At 31.8% G+C, this 21752-nt stretch overlaps 2 protein-coding genes across 2 annotated transcripts in view; one reads left to right on the top strand and one right to left on the bottom strand.

Annotated features, from left to right (window-relative positions):
* Positions 1-21752, top strand: part of LOC144853715 (uncharacterized) — a 94317-nt gene that overhangs the window by 52475 nt on the left and 20090 nt on the right. The window lies entirely within an intron of this gene.
* LOC144853729 (uncharacterized) lies at positions 9429-21487 on the bottom strand. The gene is made up of 7 exons (XM_078711523.1): positions 21346-21487; positions 19584-19733; positions 17536-17816; positions 15727-15793; positions 13121-13180; positions 12547-12646; positions 9429-9869 (listed from the first exon to the last, which is right to left on the bottom strand). The coding sequence occupies exons 1-7, from the start codon at positions 21413-21415 to the stop codon at positions 9557-9559; spliced, it is 1041 nt and encodes a 346-aa protein (XP_078567649.1). The 5' UTR covers positions 21416-21487; the 3' UTR covers positions 9429-9556.

Below are 21752 nucleotides of genomic sequence, written 5' to 3'. Positions count from 1 at the left end.
TAGTTTTATACTGAGCCTCTGACAAATTATCTAAATAAATATATACATAAAATTCATATTTTTGTGATAAATAGTAATAGATATTTTAAATCAAACTTCCTTAATTTTCCATTTTTCTGAAGAAAGACAAGAAGTTATGGTGTTCGGAGTAACTTGCCAAGATAATCGTAAATCAATTTAATACACTGATTTATGAGAAACCTTAATTAAATTTCTATATTATTTTATAATACCGACCGAGGCATTATAAACTTAAATAACCTTTCATACAAAAAATGAGACATAAATTTTGATATATACATTTTAACGAGAAAATATATAGGCCAATATTTATACAGGAATGCATATGGGTGAAAGCGGTGTGGTCAATGACTTCGGTTCATATTGATTTGATAACATACAGTATTATGTTAATCTCACGTGTTCTCGGTGTTATTTTATTGATTGAATTAAGTAAACTCATATCAATAAATCATGAATTGCTTCTCTTTTAGACGTCCAACTTTGCCCACAAATGTATTCACATTTTATCATGTTATGTTGCATTTTTATAGAATCCATTTATCTATTTTGAATTAAGAATATTTACGACCAAACTATATGAAAAAAAGATGTTACCGAACGTTATAGTAAAACAAAATGATATCAATAGTAACCCGTTAAAACTATTTTCTAGGAAATGTTAATAATGTATTTGTTTTATTTTCTATTGGACAAATCGCACGCAATTGGCGGGAAACATGTCACGGATATGACATTAAGATCTCGTTCTCCCATGACCTAGAGGATCGTGGGGCGTACACTTGGGTGTTGCATTCTCTAAAAGGAGTTAAGATAACAACATGCAAAACAGTTCATCATTTATAAACGCGTTGATGAAATTTTATTCATTATTAGAGATGATAGACTGCATTCGAATTCTTTTCTCACGATTCATTTATAAAACGTGTTAATGAAATTACTTAAAGATGTAAAGTGAAATTTTTCTCAAAATGTAGGAAGAATTTTATTCATTATTAGAGATGATCGGCTGTATTCAATTTATTTTCCCACGATGGAAGCAACAGGGAATTTAATCGAATGATGCACAAGCATTCTTTTGTAAACAATGTCATTTTTTATATTCTTTTTTAAAATAAATTATCACAACATTGCATGTGCTTATGTCATCATCAAACATGTTTCATTATTACTGTTTAAAATTACACCAATTACATGTGCTTTCGGAATTATTGAAATATAATACATTTAGATACGTGTTGTCACAATATAGCATTAAATAAAGACATATGGGCATAACAGGATATGTTTTAAGTCAAGATATAATTTGTTTTTAAATTACTCATGTTCTTTGATCAGTTTTAGTCTTTAGGGACGAACAAGATAGATTTGACTATAAGACATCTAGACCTCTCATTCGTCATTAGCTAGACAGATATTTCTAACACCTAAGATAGGATATTTCATTTTTGTTTAAATCATAATTTGACATTGTTTCTATACGTCAATCTGCATTGGCAATTTAACCACCGACGTACCATTATTTGTGCACAACTTAACTGCGTCCACTTAAGCTCTGTCTACACTATCAAACTTTATGTGACAAAAAAGTATTATATACCCAAATAATTGTATAGTGATATGCTTAAATATGGTAGTGATATGACATCATCAAGTCCATATATGTATATATATATACGTTTTTTTTTAAAGTTTGATAGTGTAGTCAGTTCAGTTAGAAGATAATTTCCAACATCACGGAATGTAAGCCATTGAGGTCACAGTTCTTTCTTAACGATTGTAAAATTGAAGAATATTTAATTGCAGAACATCTCGTAAAAATGTATGAAACATAAAAATGAATATAATCTTATAGTTTTAAAAAGTTATACATTTTCTGTCACAAAAAAAAACAAAATAGTTATTTTCCTTATTAAAGTTCCAGTTTATAATTGTTTTCTTAGTTTAGGCCTATATGTAAATATTTTGTGTCGGTCCAGTTTTTGATTAAAGTTAACAACATGAATGGCAAAATTCACATAACAATTCTGTTAAATTATCCTTTCAGTGATAAAATAATTAAAATGTGGAAATTCACCAGACATTTTTAGTCGCGTGGACGCGACTCTATAGTTCACTATGTCGGTCGGTCGGTCTGTCTGTCTGTCTGTCGGTCCGGTATCACTATGCGTTTTAGCACGCGACTTATGGCTGTTGGCCTTGTTTTTTTGGAAATTGATATCGGCGTTCGCCTTTGCAAGTTTCTTGATGGTCAAAGTAAAGTAATTACTGACTTTGTTGTAATTTATAAAACTTATAAATGATTTATGTAAGTTGGTAAACTATAACCTAACAATTTTCAATAAAATATGAGTTAGTGTACGGTCTCTAATAGCTAAATAATGTTGGTTCGCTCAAAAACGTATGCCTATTTTCTTAGACTGTAAATTGTCAGCCCGCAGATATGGTTTGTATAATTGCAATATGAACTGTAAATAACGCAGGCAATTTAACTCCATTTCATATTGAGGTGTAAAACGCATGAACCTGAAACATAATATCTTGCTGCTGAGAATTGAAAACACTTACTGCATAGTGACCTGAGGGTAAATGTTTATATTATTTAATAGCTAAATGGCCGGCTCAATTAAGTCCATTAGTGGGGTTTGAGATATCCGCTTATTTTCAAAAACATGGAGGTATTTAGAAGTAATGTATATTACTCAAAGGCATCTCAAACATTGAGAAAAACATGTTAGAATCTATTTGTGGTATTACCTTGAAATTGTAAAGGTCGCGTGGTTTTGGAAGTATTTCATACTGCAATTAATTATTAATGTAAGGATATCATAATTCATAATTTTAATTGACTTTTCTAGTCTATGGCTTTTCGATGTTTGTCTGAAAGTTTACAAGCTCAAGTAGTATACATATGAAACGCCATATGTACCAAAATATTTATCTGGAACCCAGACTACCAGCAACCTACCGTCAGTCGTATATTTATCCAACGACTTCCACCGGTTGCATCGGCTACTGTAATATCAGCCGTATATCGATCCAGCGATTTCCCCCAGTAAATATCTCGAAATTAGGTTATGCAATTAGAACTGTTTAAATACCAACTTGTGAGTATAAACCTTTTCTCCTTATAATTATCATTTACTTTCTTTCATAATAAAATGATGAAATGAAACGCTTAAAAGGATGCAAACACTACTGTGCAATTCGTCATTAAATAATTACCATTCCTTCTTATGCTTATTATTGGAAGATGCACTTGTAGGCCTATTAGTATTTTTGCTTTTACTATGTGGCGTCGGTTTATTTTTAGTCGCGTGGACACGACTCTATAGTTTACTATGTCGGTCTGTCGGTCTGTCTGTCGGTCCGGTATCACTATGCGTTTTATCGCTTTTCTGTACTTTTTTAACTGTTTTGATGTACAGAAAAGTTTTAAAGTACATTACTTTTTGAAAGTTCATTTTTTTCTGAGAGCACGCGACTAATGGCTGTTGGCCTTGTTATAAATTAATTAAATTTCAGTATATCACCGGGCGGTTTAGAATTAATGTTCTTTGCCTAATGTGTTTATATATATACATATATATTTTTTCTTTTTATTTATAATAATGTAGACACTTGTAATTTGTTCTTGAGCTATGTAGAATTTTGTATTCTGTATTCCTTGTTTCCGAAATAAAAGATAAAATGAAATGAAATAATTTTGAAAATTTTAAATATTCCCATACTAAATTATGGCATTTCAAAATAAAATGAGCTAGCCTTATTTTTTTATATAGAAATTTAACACGTTACATGCATTAGCTGAGACGTTTTAATTGATTTCTAGTCGAAAACAGTGGTCAGTTGTTTGCTGTCAAAATGTTGTAAATGAATGAGCAATCACGTATAAGGCGTCGGTTTGCGGTTTTGCGGTAATGGAGAAATAGTACGTTATCGTCACGTAAATAGAATCCCTCTACAATTCTGTATGCTTAGCTGTCACTGAATGCCCACTATAACAGGTGAAAGGATATTCTGACATGGACTAGTGATGCAAATGAAAAAAAATCTACCTTACGTAATACAAATGAAGTAAGATAAAACGTGTTAAAAATACAGAAAGAAATTACTAACCTGTCGTTGGTTCGATCGACGTTCGAAAAAAATGTAACTGCAGATCTATTCAACAAAATCCCAGCATTAACGTCAATTGGAAGTTCTAATTGATTGTAACTCAGCTTGTCCTCAAATCGTCACAGTTTGCCGCCAATTGATTCGCGAATTTCTTTATTTTTTTTTGGCTTGAATGTTTTAGCAGACAGAGAATTAAGATAAAATGACTGCATGCATCTCTCTACGGATAAGCGACATGAAAACAACTGCGGAATAATAATTTGGTTTTATTAAAATAAATATCATACTATTTCATAACTACCCACAAACTGTAAATATGTTTTGTTTATAATCTTCTTTTTTTCATTTTAACAATGTTAATATGTTGTCTTACACTGTAAACATAGTGTTTAGATATTAAACATCTATTTTGTACCCACCTTTTCCACACATTTAACTTTTAAACACATAGTTACATGTTTAGCGTGTTTGAAACCTAAACGCGTTTATAGCTACATGTTGTTTTCCTCCACTCGTTTAAAACCTAAACGTGTCTTTTTATTGCTCCACATGTTTAACAATCAACACGTAACTGATATGTTGAGTTGGATACAGACTATACATGTTTAGAATGTATTTAGAACCTAAACATGTTCATATCTAAACATAAATGTGTGGTAAAAGTGGGTACAAAATATATGTTCAAGATCTAAACACTATTTTTACACTGTAAGTGTCAGACGAAAAAAGGGTATAACTTGCGACAATCACGTGCGGTAACTAATTTAATGTATTACATGCTGTTCTTTATTGTGATTGAATCGCTTTGTTTTTGCTAAATTTCTAAAATAAAAACTTTTATTTTTGTTTCCGAGAACCAGAAGGATTATTTCAACAAATTGTTTCACACACTCTCTTTTTTTTATACAACACTCTAGAAAACTTTGCAAGATATATTCAATATTAAATTTCAGTAATTGTTCCGCTCAATTTGCAGCATTTTTATAGTTGGCGTGCAATGAGGTATACCGTGTATGACCGTGGGCTAAACGATTCATACTACATATTAATGACTACTTCGGTTAAAATCTGTATTTTTTAAATTGTGATGTATTGCACCAAACTATAACTGCAGCCTTTTGACGTTGACTTGGCATTGGCGCTAAAGATCCATATCATTTCCTCAGTTTCCAGTTAAGCTTGAGGACCAAGAATAATACATTTACAGTAACAATTTACATTTATGTATAAATAGTATTACACTTTATATTGTTTTTACTTTTAAGGATGTTTTTGATTAAGGTAAACATTATTTTAAGCACAGTTTTCATTGGAGTTTGTTGTGCAATAATTAGTGCATAAAAATGTACATAATAGACAAATAACAACATATGTATGTTTGTTTATATAAAAATAATATTATGTTCACAAACGTTTTTCCCATCGGTGCATGCTCCTTGACGTGCACGGCATCAATCATATTACAGCCGTTATCTTGTTAAAATTAAACTGTATTTTAATTCATTCAAATGTCTTATAATTATTTGATCAGATGGTTGTGTGTTTACCGTTGCCTGGTAACGCTGTGTTGAACCATCGATCATATGTATGTCGTTTCCATCAGCGTAAATTAACGGAATACGACTAAAGGTAAATTGTACGTATCCTCACGGGAGAATTTATACATTCATTATGTTTAATTCGTTTATATACGTTTAGTATGATTGCCGTATAGGTTATATTAAAGACTAGGATAGCAACTTAATTTTTTTTATAACAAGGTAAATCTGAAACCAGCGCGTCGGTTTAGACAAACATATTATCGTGATCATTACATGTTAGCATAGGTTGGCAACATTAAACTATGTTCTATATTAACGCGTTCCTTGCTGGTTTCCTGTAAACTCTTTAATAATTGAGATAACGCGTTTTAGCAGTGTTGTAACGCAATGAAAAACGGACGCTGGATCAAACACCATGGAAACATACTCCTATAATTCAGCTAGTAATCAGCGCAAAGTTATGTCTTGATCTAACCGGGTTCCCATTTATACACCTGGGTGGAGAGAGGCAAACGTAAGTAAAGTATCTTGCCTAAGGATACAAGCAGTGAGAGAGTTGGATTTGAACCTTGATCTCACGATCAGTAGTCGAACGTCCAACACACTGCGCCACACGAATCGTGTTGTGCTATCACAACAAGAAAAAAAGAACAACCTATGAGGCACGATCTATCGGACGATCGAGGTATGTCTTCTTCCACGTCCTAATAAGAAAATCTAATTAAAATCGCAATGAAACTTATTAAATAATTAAACATGACTGCGTTGAATATGTATTATTATACGTTGGAACGCAATTAATGATATCGACTATGCAATCAAAGTTGGTGGTCATTGATTCCCGGTGTTCTTTTGATTACGTCATACAGTATCCTGGACGCAGACATGTCACGCATCCTGATCACGTGATTAACTTGTATACGAGTACGTATCTCATCTTAATTTGATGGGACATATAATTAGGCTACTATTTTTTATTATTATTTTTTTAATCGATTTCGGAAATGTCAGGCGTTAAATCGATATATATATATATATATATATACATATTCTTTTATTTTATTTTGTTTTAATTATATGAATATAATAACATTACTGACAATTATGTTTAAAAATAAAGACCTCGGATAACTATAGCCATTTTAAGCCGTGGACATTGCAATTACGTTGATTCTGTGTTTAACGCCAGTGCCAAACAACTTGGCATTAGTGGATTTCATTACGACTTGTGTAGGCCACATATGCACGTATGTGAAGACCCCGAGTGCGATTGTTTTTTCGTACATAAGTTGGTGAACCGTTTGTGAAAGATAGCCGAACTAATGTCTAATATAACTAAACCTAACCCTCTAAATGATCTCTCTCACTATAAAGAAAAAAAGAAGTTGCTCATGGGATTCGAACCCCATACATCGACATACCATAGTATAATCCATTCGACTAAACATTCGACTTATGTTCCTAAGCGGTCTCTGAGATCTCGATCTGAGTCTCTTCTTGCCCATATTTTTCATCCCTCCACTAAGTTTTATGGAAATCGTTCATTTTCTTCGGCATCCGTTTCTCTATGGAATGCGTTGCCTATTGAAATCCGTCAGGCTACTTCCACCAGTGTCTTCAAATCTCTCCTCAAAACCCACCTTTTTAATTTGTAATTTTTCAAAATTTTTTGTCTTTGTAAAGCGCATTGAGGCTTTCAGCATAATGCGCTATATCAAGTACCAGTTATTATTATTATTATTATTATAATATATAATGATTAGGATTTAAATGTGTTTATAATTTAAAATATTAATATAAATGAATACAATGAATGACCAAAACAATTAATAGGCCAACTTACCTAACTGGAGCCCAATGAATCAGCTCAATTTGTTTACACGGCCAGAATTGTTACATTCTCAATTACAGTACTTCTTTTTCATTGATGAATTATCTCTGCAGCTTTGAACAGGCATGTGTGAACATAATGTAAATTTAAAGTACCATTGCTAATTGATGAACCTAAAGAGCTTACTGACAAATTGTCTAAATTAGGTCTGTTTTACATATGAAAGAAGGATCCATTATGCCAACATGATTTGACTTTTTATCATTATTATGTTTATGAAGTTTTATAACCATGATAATAATTAATATTCCATTAAGGTAGGAGCATCATAGCACAATACGCGTATATTTTACAAAAATAAGTGGAATAGAGGGCGCTATGGTTTTGCAAAATATGTGAATAATGGCAAAATACGTTTCAAAAAATGTCTGCGTATCTTTTTATTGCTCCCAAACCCACTTTAAAATTCAGTTATTGTCCCATATTCTGTAGATTAATTATTTGATTTCTAATGTTCCTGTGGTTCTTAGAATTTTCTCCAGCTATTGATCCCCTCCACCGGAGCGTTAACAAAGCGTAATCTATTCTATTCTCGTAAACATCCTTTTTTGTTGACGCAAATAGCAAAAACAAAAATCATTACTCGTTACTCTGCCGTATCGGTCTCGGTTATTTTAACTTATTATTTAAGATGAGGAGAGAGTTGATTCGTTTTGTATTTCTTACAATGCAATTTGGTTTTGTTAACCACCTTTGACTTGATAGTTGATGTAGTAATTTGAATCAACATAAGGATAATCATTCAATCCAATTTGTTTTTCTCTTTATGGACTATTAAGTTTTTTAATCGTGTGAAAACCAAACCAACTAATAGCACAGTGTGTTAAATAATCATAAATATTCATAGTTTTTTATCCCATAGAAATAAGTTACATACACATTTCTATCTTTTCTCAGGTACACGGTATTATCCACCTACAATTTGTGATTTATTTTAAATATTATTTTGATTTTTCTTATGTATAAATTCCCAGTGATACAATTTCATTTTTAAAAGCGCACAAGCGAGTCGTTTTCATATGTCGTTAAATCTATCTGGGATACTGTAATTTGAAATCATCATATTTTCGCATTTCTTTGCCTACAATTTTACAATTGGGTGCCCATAGGTCTGATTTTTGTGAATCAGCTCACACACTTCAATACATTGTTTAAATTATTTTGTTAAAGAAGTTGAATAGTTGTGTTTTTCATTGATGTTGGTTTTAATAATAACAAGTACCAACAGAGTTGTGTATAACTGGGCCCTCTCAGATAACATTCTTCTCTTAAGCGTGGTTCCCACTAGCGACGCAACTCAACGCAACCCAGCGACGTATTGACGCAAAGTGCTGTATTGCGTAATGACAAGTGTAAACCGACGACGCAACCGTGCTGTTGCACAAATTGCATTTCACGCAGGAGGCATTTTCTTACGTTGTGTATGTTGCGTTACGTTGTGTCGCTAGTGGAAATCACGCTTTACCGAAGATGTTTCCCTGTAAAAAGATAGATAAACAACTAAACTTGTTGGTTTCATCATACACTTCATAAATGAAATAAACACAATTTAATCAAAAAATACGTATAACGTTTTATAATAGCAAGTATCAAACATATCCATTATTTAAGATAATTCTAAGCAATTATAATTAAATTAATTCAGCAACAAAAATATAAATAATGTTTTTATTTACAACAAAATTAATAATTATCACATTTCTGATTTGTAAACTGGTAAATGAACAAATAAATAGTATGAAATCAAAATTAATAATATTATATACTATATATTTAAAATTACCATTGTCGAAATAATTATCATAATTTATTTTTGATGTTACAATTCATATTATAGGCCTATATGACCACTTTTATATTGGAACTTTTAAATAACAGAATACTTTTAAATTATAACAAGTAACAGCCCACAAGTATTAAAAAATAAATACCGAAAAAGATTTAGTTCTAAGAAAGTAGTATTTATTGAACTTTATTTCTACAACTACAAATCTGGCATTGAAACTAGAGTACTGTCATTTTGAACGACTTGGTAAATATAATCATTACTTCGTGTTAGATTTAAGTAATTGCTACTGCCGATGATACATTCGGATCCGTCTTGGTCTTCGGTTAGACCCGAGTCTGCTCGCTTCATGATGTGCATGGCAGGTATGTCGAATGAGTAGTTGCTTTCTTTCATCTTATCAGCAGGTACCTCGTACGTTACGCATGTCACTGGTTTTGGTGGTGCGTGATCACGTCTTAAGCTAGTATAAGTTCCGTCTGCGCTGTGCTCAAGTATTCGTGGAAGACCGCTGAAAAATGCCAACAATAATATTAATGTTAACAATTTAACAAAACATTTAATTTTTAGTAACTTGTATTATAAGATTATGTTTGTTGAAAACGAAATAAATAGATATGATTTTACAAAAAAAATCAAATATTTCTATACTAAGTTCCTAAAATGAAACTACAATCACATAACAAATTAATTAAAGTAACTTTGGAAGAAAAAAAAATCACACGGAATTCCTTGTTGAAGGCTGTTTAAAGATTGTCGCAAAGCGTATGGAAAGCTTAGATTACAAAGCGGTGTGTTTTAAAAAGTTTTAGATGTTCTTGGTCTGTTATATAATGGTTTAATTTTGATAAAAAGTGCTGGTAATTCGTCAGAACCACGAGCATGCATGAGGTCACGTAGACTTTATCACCAAATGTCAATGATCTTAATAATGTATAGCTTTAGCATCCTCGTTTCTCTACAAACATTTTCCATCTTTTAATTAATGTATGTGATTAATGTATCTATGTTAGCGTCTGTATTTACAAACTTAACATCAAAATGTCATCAGTCCTATATGTGTTGTTTTTGGTAAAAATGTTCAAACTTATCTTAATTAAATCTATATTGGTTAAAGATTAGATGTCTTAGCAATTTGATTAATACTCCGCTAATATTATAGCATGTGATAAACAGGATGAAGAATCAATCATTTTTAGTCGCGTGGATGCGACTCTATAGTTCACTATGTCGGTCGGTCGGTCGGTCTGTCGGTCTGTCTGTCGGTCCGGTATCAATGTGCGTTTTATCGCTTTTTTGTACTTTTTTAACTGTTTTGATGTACTGATTTTTTTTTAAAGTTCATTTTTTTCTGAGAGCACGCGACTTATGGCTGTTGGCCTTGTTTTTTGTAATTCAAGTTGGATCATGCATTTAAGTTGTTTGCAAAGACTGCATGTAGATATATGCTGATTTTTGGTCGGTTCCCACTAGAACGTAACGAAAGACAAAAGCGTGGTTCCCACTAGCGACGCAACGTAACGCAAAGCTACGACGTATTGACGCAAAGTGCTGTATTGCGTAATCACAAGTGGGAACCGAAGACTGCAAACATCGCAGGTTTGATTTCACGCAGGCGGGGGAAAATACAGTTATTGGAAGGGCATATTCTTAAGTTGCGTATGTTGCGTTACGTTGCGTCGCTAGTGGGAACTAGCCTTAATTTGCAACGCCAGTAATTTAAACAATCACAAGCAATAGATTATTATAACTGTCGCTTGTGATTGGTCAACTCGCTTGCGTTGCGCTCACGTCGTTGCGTTGCGCTCTAGTTGGAGCCACGCTTTAGTGGGTGTGTCACTATTATATCACTAACTCTCCACAAATACCACCTATTGGATAAATTGCACAACATGTCCAACTCGGCACTTGAATAGAGTCGCTTTGTATTGTTAACGGTGTTCGGCCTAGAATACAAAGTTCGAGTTAATATTTAATGGGTGGATTTATGATCCATACGTTTCCGTAGATATTCTGTACTGTGTGTGCATTATTGTAATCGTGTTGCGTCCGCGTGGTGTTTTTTTTACCATAGCAGTTATTCGTTTTTCTCTAACCCTGTACAACATTGTGTAGTTTAACCAATAGATTGATGTAATGAGCTGCAGAAAATAAGAAAAAAAGACGACGCTGTGACAATTTATGCCAATGTGACGCTTCAATTAACTATAAACTAAACATAACTAATCGGCGCGCCATATTGCTGTAGAAAATGATGTAAGTACAATGTGAATGGAGCATAGGCGTTCAGTCACGACTGCTGAATGAGCTTCACAAACAAATATTTTTTTAATATATAGGCTAAACACACTTTAACCGTCGTAATATTTGGATAAATATAAAAAAATGCCATATGACATTTTTATTTCAACTTTTATTGCGGAAAAGAAAAACATATTTTTGCTAAGAAACACTTACAGATCCTAAGTGGGTACTCAACAGATTTGTGCAATCCCTAGGATAATCCTAATAAAACCCTGTATATTAACGTATATCATTATTGATGATACAACGAATCCACTATTCGTAAGTCGCTTGCAATATAACAGCTTCTTGAGTAGGCCATACCTTTGAAATCGGCGGCGAATTAAGTTACCTATAAAACTCAAGAGCTTGCTTTCCCAGTAGAGATTATAAAGCCATAACATAGCATAAGATCTTAATATGTTGCATCACTATGTCTTTATGGAGCTCATCATTTATAGGGTAAAAGGTACACTTTGTTTTCTACAATGTGAACTGACAGTTAACCTAAAACTGTTCGTCATGTGTTTTTTTTCTTTTCTAAAGAGACAAAATAGACCTACATTTTGAAGATTTATCCCGCCAAAATTTTACCTGATTCTCGCACGTGACAATATAAAGAACTCAATGTTGTGTATGTTGTTTCTTGTCTGATTTTTGTACGTGATTATGTATACAATATACATAACTTGTAGCTTGTCTGCTGACTTGCAACCTTTTTTCCACATAAGTTACATTTATTTCTTATCAGATTTGTATTCTTTTTTTAATGTAGGCGCTTTTATGCAAGCCAGCCCCGCAGTACACTGTACTAAAATCGACTAAACATTTTGAGTAAATAACAAACAAACATAAAATACAGTACGTTTTATAGGTTTTTTATTATTATTTTATTTAGTACTTACCCGTGTCTTTTTGTGTATATTAAAAAAGCAACGGCACATAAAACAAATACCGTGTTGAGTATACCAAGAAGTAAAGAAATAATGGAAACAGTTGTCTCACCTGTTTGATAATAATATGAAATAATAAAATATATTGTATTAGAATAATTACATATATATCCTTCATTGTATTATACATAAAATTTGGTTTCACCATAAAATATGTGAATATTATTATTAAAAAAATAAGCATTAAAATTTATTTCATCAGTGAAAAGATCATTCGCATTTTTTGTCATCTCCTTATAAAATAAATTCCCAGGACAAAATAAATTATATTACTATTATTTGGTTGCTCATTTGATTAGTTTTATTTTTTTTCTATAGTATATTAACTAATCATATCGTACCTTTATTTGTTTATTAAAGTAGGCCTTATATTAACTTTCCATTGGAACTGACGATGTTTATAAGAATTGTAATATTGATTGGTTAATGAATGACTAGGCCTATACATAATATTTTAGATATCCAACATTACCAATTATACTGACATTATTTGTTATAAATAATGTCAATTTGATATTGTACTTACGTGGTTGTAGAATTACTGTAGGATGTGCAACGTCTGTGTAAGGCTTTCTTAGAACATCATCTAAAGTGGAAATATTTTGGCTTAAGTCAAATTAGATATGTGCTTAAGTGTAAAACAGAGACTTCTTCCTATCTTCTTTTTAAGTACTGAAGAAATAACGTAAACAGAGTTCCTTTTGAAAACAAACTTAAGATGATTATTTACTAAGTAAGTTTGGTAATTCCGACCCAAATTAGAAAATTGGAGAAATTTATCGTATCTATAAGAAGGTACTGTAAAAACAGAATAATTGAGTTATAATATTTGTTGTTTTAACGCTTAATGTATACAATTTGTAAATGAATGAATGCATGATATGTTTCCGAACATCGGATATAAAGTGCCATTGCAAAAACATGTGTAATATTAAATGTGCCATCTTGGTACTTATATTTGTCGAACATATATCACATTAGAACTTAATAATACTTAATTGTATACAGAAATAAGTGCGAAAATCTGTTTCTGTCTTAGAACTAATTTTAAAGTGTCAAATTTGACATGATGATATATTGATGTATCGTAACATAATGGATTATTTGACACATGTGCTCACAGGAGGAAATAGTGGTAAAAGTACAATGATCTTTTAACTGATATGAAATTATCGGACTTGCATAAATATCGCTTATGATGCTAATAGTATATGAGGCCATGTCCCAACATTACAGGTCTTGCGTCAGCAGTCATAGGATCAAAGTCTTCACATGTTTTGTTAAACTCTGACGTAAGGTCCTTTGCAATTTAAGTTAAGTAAGACAATTTCGGAAAGCGTAGGCCCTGGTGCATCAAATTCAATTTGAGTTTAACAAATTTGGAAAACGTAGGCCCTGTTGCACCAAGTTTATTTTAAGTTAGACAATTTCGGAAAGCGTAGGCTTTTTTGCATCAAATTCATTTAAGTTAGACAAATGCGGAAGTTTTTCTCAGGTAGGATTTTCACCCATGACCCCTTGCCAATATCATGGTCTTCATACCATATTCCCGATTGCTCTGATTGTAGATGGCTATATACTTAAGATCATCAAGCTTGAAGCTTGTCATTTAATCAGCAGTAATAACAATAATTCGATCCTTGATATACTGGAGAAATCTAGATACACGGCTCAGAATCCGGTGGTACAATTTACAATAAGTTTGTCAAAACTTGCCGCAAGTCACTTATTAGAGTTCATAGTATATGAGCAATAATGTAAAGTTACTAATAGGTCTACAATATTATGTACTTATTACTATGTACATATTGTGCTAATAAATGAACTGTTTACGAGGCGTATCGTTGATATTAATGATTTGTCACAGTAAACCTTGTTGAAATATCTATTGGATGTCATTTACAGGTCACTCGGATACATATAGATCATACTTATTATTTGCAATTCTTTCTAAATTATTGTTGGTCAGTTAATAATAATGTTGTCATTAATGACAGAAGACCATCTGTCAGATTGGGCAGATGTATGTTCAGACATATTGTTTTAAAATAATGGAATGCTGTATAACACGCCAGGTAGTATAACATTATAATGCTTGGTTCCCACTAGGGGACGCAACGACGTAAGCGCAGCGCAAGCGAGTTGACCAATCATAGCGAAAGTATGATAACCCATCGCTTGTGATTGGTCAAATTACTTGCTTTACGTCTTTGCGTTGCGTCCTTATATTGGGAACCAAGCTTTAAAAAATACAACACAGTTGTTGGCGCTGTTATTTTAAAATTACCAGTCATAGCATATTGCGTTAAAGATATATCATTTCACTATCATATACTGTAAATGAATACGGTAGTTATTCAGTTTGATTGAAAAAATCCACAAATTGGATAAAAAAAAATTGGGAAAAAATACTCATGTATATCGGCCAATGTTTTTTTGTTACATAACCGTTTAATTTGTACTCTTATAAAGTGAAATGTTGTGTTCGATTTTTGTTTGTACTAAAGTTAATATCTTTATTATAAATACAAAATTACATTTCAAAGTTTGATTTTATTAATCTTAATTGTTCATGTTTTTTTAGGGACAATACATTTTCAGCCATTATCAACTGATAGGTTAGAAGTAACATAATTTTGAATGGTTTAGATAATGGTTTATTATACTATCAAACTTTATGTGACAACAAAAATGTGATGCCTATATAATATGGACATGATGATGTCATATCACTAACATTTTTTGGGAATATCACTATCATATTTGAGCACATCACACTTTTTTGTCAACTAGTCTGATAGTGTAGACAGAGCTTTACGTTATATTTGTGTATACATGTAAGAATGTGCAGATGCATCAGTGTTGTTAATGGATTACCTGTAATCTGACAGAGTAAGCTCATGTCTAAAATGTGAGGTTGTTTATATCATTAATTTTAAAGTGTTTTTAGCAACAAATGTAATGTCGTGTGGGACAGAGAAAAGACAAACTTTGGTTATCAATTATCACTGTGTCGTATAGGTCACACGAATGTCATTTCGCAAATTTAAGTGAAACGAAATTACGTGAATACTTGTTGCAGAAATATATTGACTGGTGGCGCTGTTGATAAATATTGAAGATAACACCTACCATATATTATGCCTACGTCATCAATGGCAACTTCAGCGTTTCCTCTAAATATTACTTCAAACATTATCTAAAAATAAATATAATATCATAAGTAAAGATCATTGCTGAGTTTACAGGATGTAATATTACCTTGTTAGTATATTTGATGAACAGTTTTTAATTTTTGTCATAGGAGGCCCCTAAATGAAATAAAGTATCGTCTGTGAAAGGAACGGAAATGTACTAGGCACTAGAAAGCAATGAGTGACGTCATAATTCCCAGTGGACAATGATTATGAATGGTGATACAGTAATACAATTGATAACTGATATGGAAGAAAACTAAGAATAATACATAGCAAATAAATAAATTATAATACATATTAGTTAGTTTGAAACGACTGAAAATAGAAGAATAAAGAAAACAAAATGGAAGACTATGTGTGTAGTAAGCGGACCATAGACATACGTGTTTATTTGATTGTATTCATTAAAAGTAATACTTCATCTAAACCATGAGTAATACGAATTTTATTAATTTTAATTTTTTTTTCAAATCACCATTTTTCTGTTATCTTGTTATGTATGTTTTGAAATGAAATAAAAAAATTAAATTTTAAAAAAAATCCACGGTAATCTATCAGAATAATCATATCAGATTTGAATTATTTTAATTTAGACCTAATTCATACTAGAAACCTAACTTGAAAAAAATAAATAGACTTATATATATAGAATATAAAAAAATTGTTAAAAAAGGGATACTATACAAGAAATATCAGCATTGACGGTACAAATAAGAGAATTGTATTGTAAAGCTCTATATACACTATCAACGTTAGGTTTTGATAGTGTTTTTTTTTAATTGATGTGACCATGGACATGATGATGTCCTATCACTACCATATTAGAGAATATCACTATCATATTTGGGAACATAACACTTTTGTTGGTAGTGTAGACAGAGCTTTTAAGGAAGTAGAGAAATTAAACTAACGTTAACATGCTATCAACTCAACATAACGGAACATTAAATGTGACAAGAGCACAAACCTTAGGAATTAACATAAATACTAAACATTACAACTGCAAAATGTCACGTCATGAAAACATCTAATCAATCTGTGTTTCTTTTCTTTTTTAATCTAAAAATTATCTTTTTTTTCTCTTGTTTAATCAATTGTGCAATAGTCATGAGCCTTGGACAAACTTTGATGAATATAACAGCTCTTCTGTCACTACGACTGTATGGTACTTATCAATTTGTGACAATACTAATAATTTAAAAAATATATATTTTTTTTCAGATCTTTTTAATTTTAAAAAGGTCAGTCTAAATTGTTGTGGTTTTTATATAATCAAAATATCCTAACATTTTTCTAAATTTTGGCGCGCAATTTCAATCCTTCGATAGTTCACTATGTCGGTCGGTCGGTCTGTCGGTCTGTCTGTCGGTCCGGTATCACTATGCGTTTTATCGTTTTTCTGCACTTTTTGAACTGTTTTGATGTACAGAATTTAAAGTACATTACTTTTTGAAAGTTCATTTTTTTCTGAGAGCACGCGACTTATGGCTGTTGGCCTTGTTGTAAACAGACTAGAATTTGTTCATGACTCACAGAATCACAACAATACTCGCCAACCATGTATTATTACATTTTTTATTTTAAAATATCCGAAAATTTGTTCTAAATGTTGGCGCGCAATTTTAATCTGTCGAGTTTTTGTAAACTGACTACTATAGAATTTGTTTATGACTCACAGAATCACAACAATAATCGCCAACCATGTATTATCACAGGCCATATAAGATGTTTTATCATAGCTTACCTGAAACATAGTTTCCGAATGTAAAATCAAACTTGCTCTGGACCACTGTCCGTCCGTTTTTGTACAAGGACGTCTCCAAGATGCTATTGTATTGTTTTCTGTTCTGATATTATTTATATGTATTCTTAGCTCACAATCTGAAGATTGTTTAGCTCTTGTAAAATAGTAAAATTCTAAAGTGAAAAAGTCCTGTTTATGCCCCTCCCAAGGTGACTTCAACTGCGCTGTAAATTCGTTTTTATTCGCATGTTTACTTCTCCACATTACGTGCATAAAATGCCCTATAAAATAAAGATAGTTATATATAGTTATGATCACCATAATAACGCCGAATTATTTAGCAGTCATCAATGTTTAATGCACCTAGACAAGACTGGTTTCTGACTGTCAATAGTCGGTTAGAATCTATCTGGTGACAGAACCACAACCACACTCAAACTATTGAGACCACAATATTCCAAATACATCTTCCCTTCTTAATCGTATACATTACGATGGGAAGGAAGGAGTACACAGTTTGTATCTGAAAACCCAACATGTATGAAAATTTAAAAAATAACATACATATAATTATATACACATATAAAAATAAAAATCATTCGTAAGTATAGTATATTATGCCATCATGTATGGTGACCAATCCTCAGAGGGCAGGGTTCAAATCCTGCAAGAGTCTCACGGTCACCACAGTGCCTTCGTGTCTACCAAAGCCTCATATAATTAGATTTAGGAAATATTGTATCATGGCTTATTACCCATCATGTAATTGGCGTGACGTGTTCTGAATTTGAAAAAAAAATGAAATTTTATTTGGTTTTTATGATTATAATTCGAAAACCACTGCAGTATATTATCATCTCTGTGATTATCTTTAAATTTCCGATCGATAAGTATTGTTACCATTTTATCGTATAATTACTGATATTATATTTGGAATTGTCAGTTAATATACTAAATTGGAATGATTGCTATAATGCTTTACAGTTACGTGGGTTCGTTAGCTGATGTTTATGTCTTGTCATATTGTATTTTTGTGAGGGTCCCTAATGATCAGCTTCGACTGGATGGACCACCCTCGTAAAATGTTGTCGAAATAAAATAAAAATAAAAATGATGCGACGCTTTTATGCCATGTGTGCGATACGATACGATAAAACTTTATTGCAATCACCTTAGTAGTGTAATACAAAAGTTAAATTAAAGTTTAACAACAAGTTTAAAGGAAATAACAAGACACGTGTGTTGATAATACTATTTTGCCATGTCCTTATACTTTTCCATTGGTTCTACATTTAAATTACCCTACACATACAGAGTTTATAGCGTTACTAAGTGGTTTTAGATTAATTAGTGTATATGAACAATTGGAGATGTCTGTAAGCCTGACATGTCAAACGACTTTTAAACATTGATCCTGGTTTAGTGTACAGGAAAAAGACGCACCGTAAGATCACTGCCACATCCGGACTTTTATGTGGTTTTAAGAGGTCGATCATGATGATGCCACAAGCAAAGTTTTTTGAAAAACTGAAATGTTAAGCTCTGTCTACACTATCAAACTTTATGTAACAAAAAAATGTGATGTGCCAATTGGACATGATGATGTCATATATAACTACTATATTTGGGTATATCACTACCATATTTGGACACATCACACTTTTTTTCTCAAATTAGTTTGATAGTGTAGACAGAGCTTAAAATTCAACCGACAAATTACAAAAACCAGGAAAAAATGTATCTTCAATTTTTGGTACAGTAAAGTACCGGTAATGGTTATTACTCGACAATTGTATAATAATATTTTGTTTTATTTGTATTTTCATGTATATTTTTGGTGGATGTTTTGAGCCTTGTCTACACTATCAAACTTTATGTGACAAAAAATGTGATGTGTCCATATATGGACATGATGACCTCATATCACTACTATATTTGGGAATATGAGACTACCATATTTGGGCAAATCACACTTTTTTTGTCAAACTAGTTTGATAGTGTAGATAGAGCTTTATATAAAATTCAAAATGAAAACGAGGCATTCAAACCGTTTCCTGTTGTGTGGTCTCCGGATGGAGGTTCATCAGTTCCCGCCATCAACAGATCTGCTGTTTTCGTCCTCTTCCATCCAAAACTGTTCTTTGCTTTACTGTATCCGCACGCTCCACTGTTTTCAAAATTACAGTATACATTTTGGCCTATTGAATTAAACAAAAAATAACAATATAAATTTGTTATGAGGTTGGTAACGTATTTAAAATGTAACGATGGTTTAAAACCAGATAAGAATGGAATAAAGCTCGTCCTGATTTAACTAATACTGACGTCTGTTTATGCTTAATATACTCGAATTTGTTCACTCTCCCATGTTCTCAACATTTTTCATATTATTTCATTATTGGAGTTGTTATAAATAAAAACAATAGCAATATTTGTTGAATATCATTGTTTGCCAAACAATTTCTACATTTTCGGAAATACAGTAAAAAAACGTACAGTAATTCCCACTCGTTATGCGTCACGTTTGACATGGTTCAACGACCATTATTATGAAAAATATGAAATTAAGATGGAGATGGGGCTACTGGAGATCATCCATGGCTCATCATGATTCATTTTAAAGATAATGTGTCCAATTAATGATATATTCTCCCCTAATTTTTTTTTCACATTTTTGGTTGAATATGCCATTTTAATGTCACGTAATAGTTATTCACTTAGATTAAAAACAGGATCGAAAAAAAAAATTTACCTGAAAAAAAATGCAATACTTAAATTGTCAGACAATGGTTTTTGGTATGTCGTTTTATAAGTGAAATATTTTTTTTTTCTACAGAAGCGAATAACTTGATTAAACTGCAAAATTGCATACATTTTCATGTTTTTGGGGGACAATACATCTGTAATACCATAAATGAGACAAAAAAGTTCCCCGTGACTTTAGATAAAAAGTTTTATACGATTTTAATCCGAATGGACATATGTGCGGCAGTACTAACTTTTGCACAAATTAATTTGATAGTTCTATTTATAAATTAATTTATAAATGTGTATATAAATAGAGCACCTGTTTTTATATTTGAGTCAGACTTGTTTGTAGTTTGCAGCAGTATGGTATATTTATTTGTTGAATAATAATAGGTCTGCCGAGATTGTATTAATTCGTATACTATTGTACATTACCTGGTACATTTTTCTTAACGTGGATTACAAAAATCAATATATTGTAAATAACAAATAATTAAATTGAATTTATTTTTAACTTGTTTTGTATTGTCTTGTGTGGGGTTGCCCAACATTGTATAATATTGTCGCATTCAATTTGTTTCTATTTGTTTATTTATTTATTTATTCTGCTAGTCCTATCGTTTAAATGTCAATCAGTCTGTCGGCCAGTTTTTCACAATCGCTGTCATTTATTTCTTGTCACACGTTTTCATTGAACTTCATCAGACATTTCAAACTTAAAGTAGATTACGTATATTTGATTTTTTTTTTCCATATCTGTATTTTTAGATCCGAAGCACATCTTGAAATAACAAAATGTCATTCAAATCCCTAGATACGGGGTTTTTCGTTTACAACACGATTCTACACTCCTCTTAAGATCTAGGCTAGATAAATCTATTTGCAATTCAGTGTTAAAACTTAGAAACTATCTTAATTGAATTGATAACACAGCCCACGCGACTTGATACTAACAATACAGAGATGTCATAAACATGTATACTTTAAGGCGTACGTTTAGTACAGTAGTATGTTGCTATACAAGCGTGTGTTCATAACAAAAAGTAGCAAACAAGATCTTACCTGTTGATTGGTGTACCCTGGTAGCTGTTATGGAAAGAATTAGAAAGTAGCTCCGTAAACGGATAGTCATTTTAAAGATCGAGCGCGTGTTATGTACAGGCTTCTTCCGGGCTAATGTCGGCGTAAAGTGTATCGGACTGGAGTAGCTAGCGCTTAGAACATTTTCATTTTTGAGTCATAGAATCTTAGTCATTAATAAGGATTTGACCTGTGAACCAATGAACAGAAACAAACATATTTTAAAGTGAAAGCTAGCGGAACCTCTTTAACGATTCACATACACTTTAAAAAGTCATAATGTATGTAATAAGAAATAAAACATACCGTACCCCAGATGTGCCATGCCAAGAATTAAAACTCTATCGGCATTCCAAGGTTTTCTTTGAATTTAACTAATTAATTTGATT

This window comes from Antedon bifida, chromosome 10 (assembly GCF_963402885.1).
Source record: "Antedon bifida chromosome 10, ecAntBifi1.1, whole genome shotgun sequence".
NCBI classification, from domain to species: Eukaryota; Metazoa; Echinodermata; class Crinoidea; order Comatulida; family Antedonidae; genus Antedon; species Antedon bifida.
Note: the sequence above shows the minus strand (reverse complement) of the source record. Positions and strands in the feature narration are given on the sequence as shown.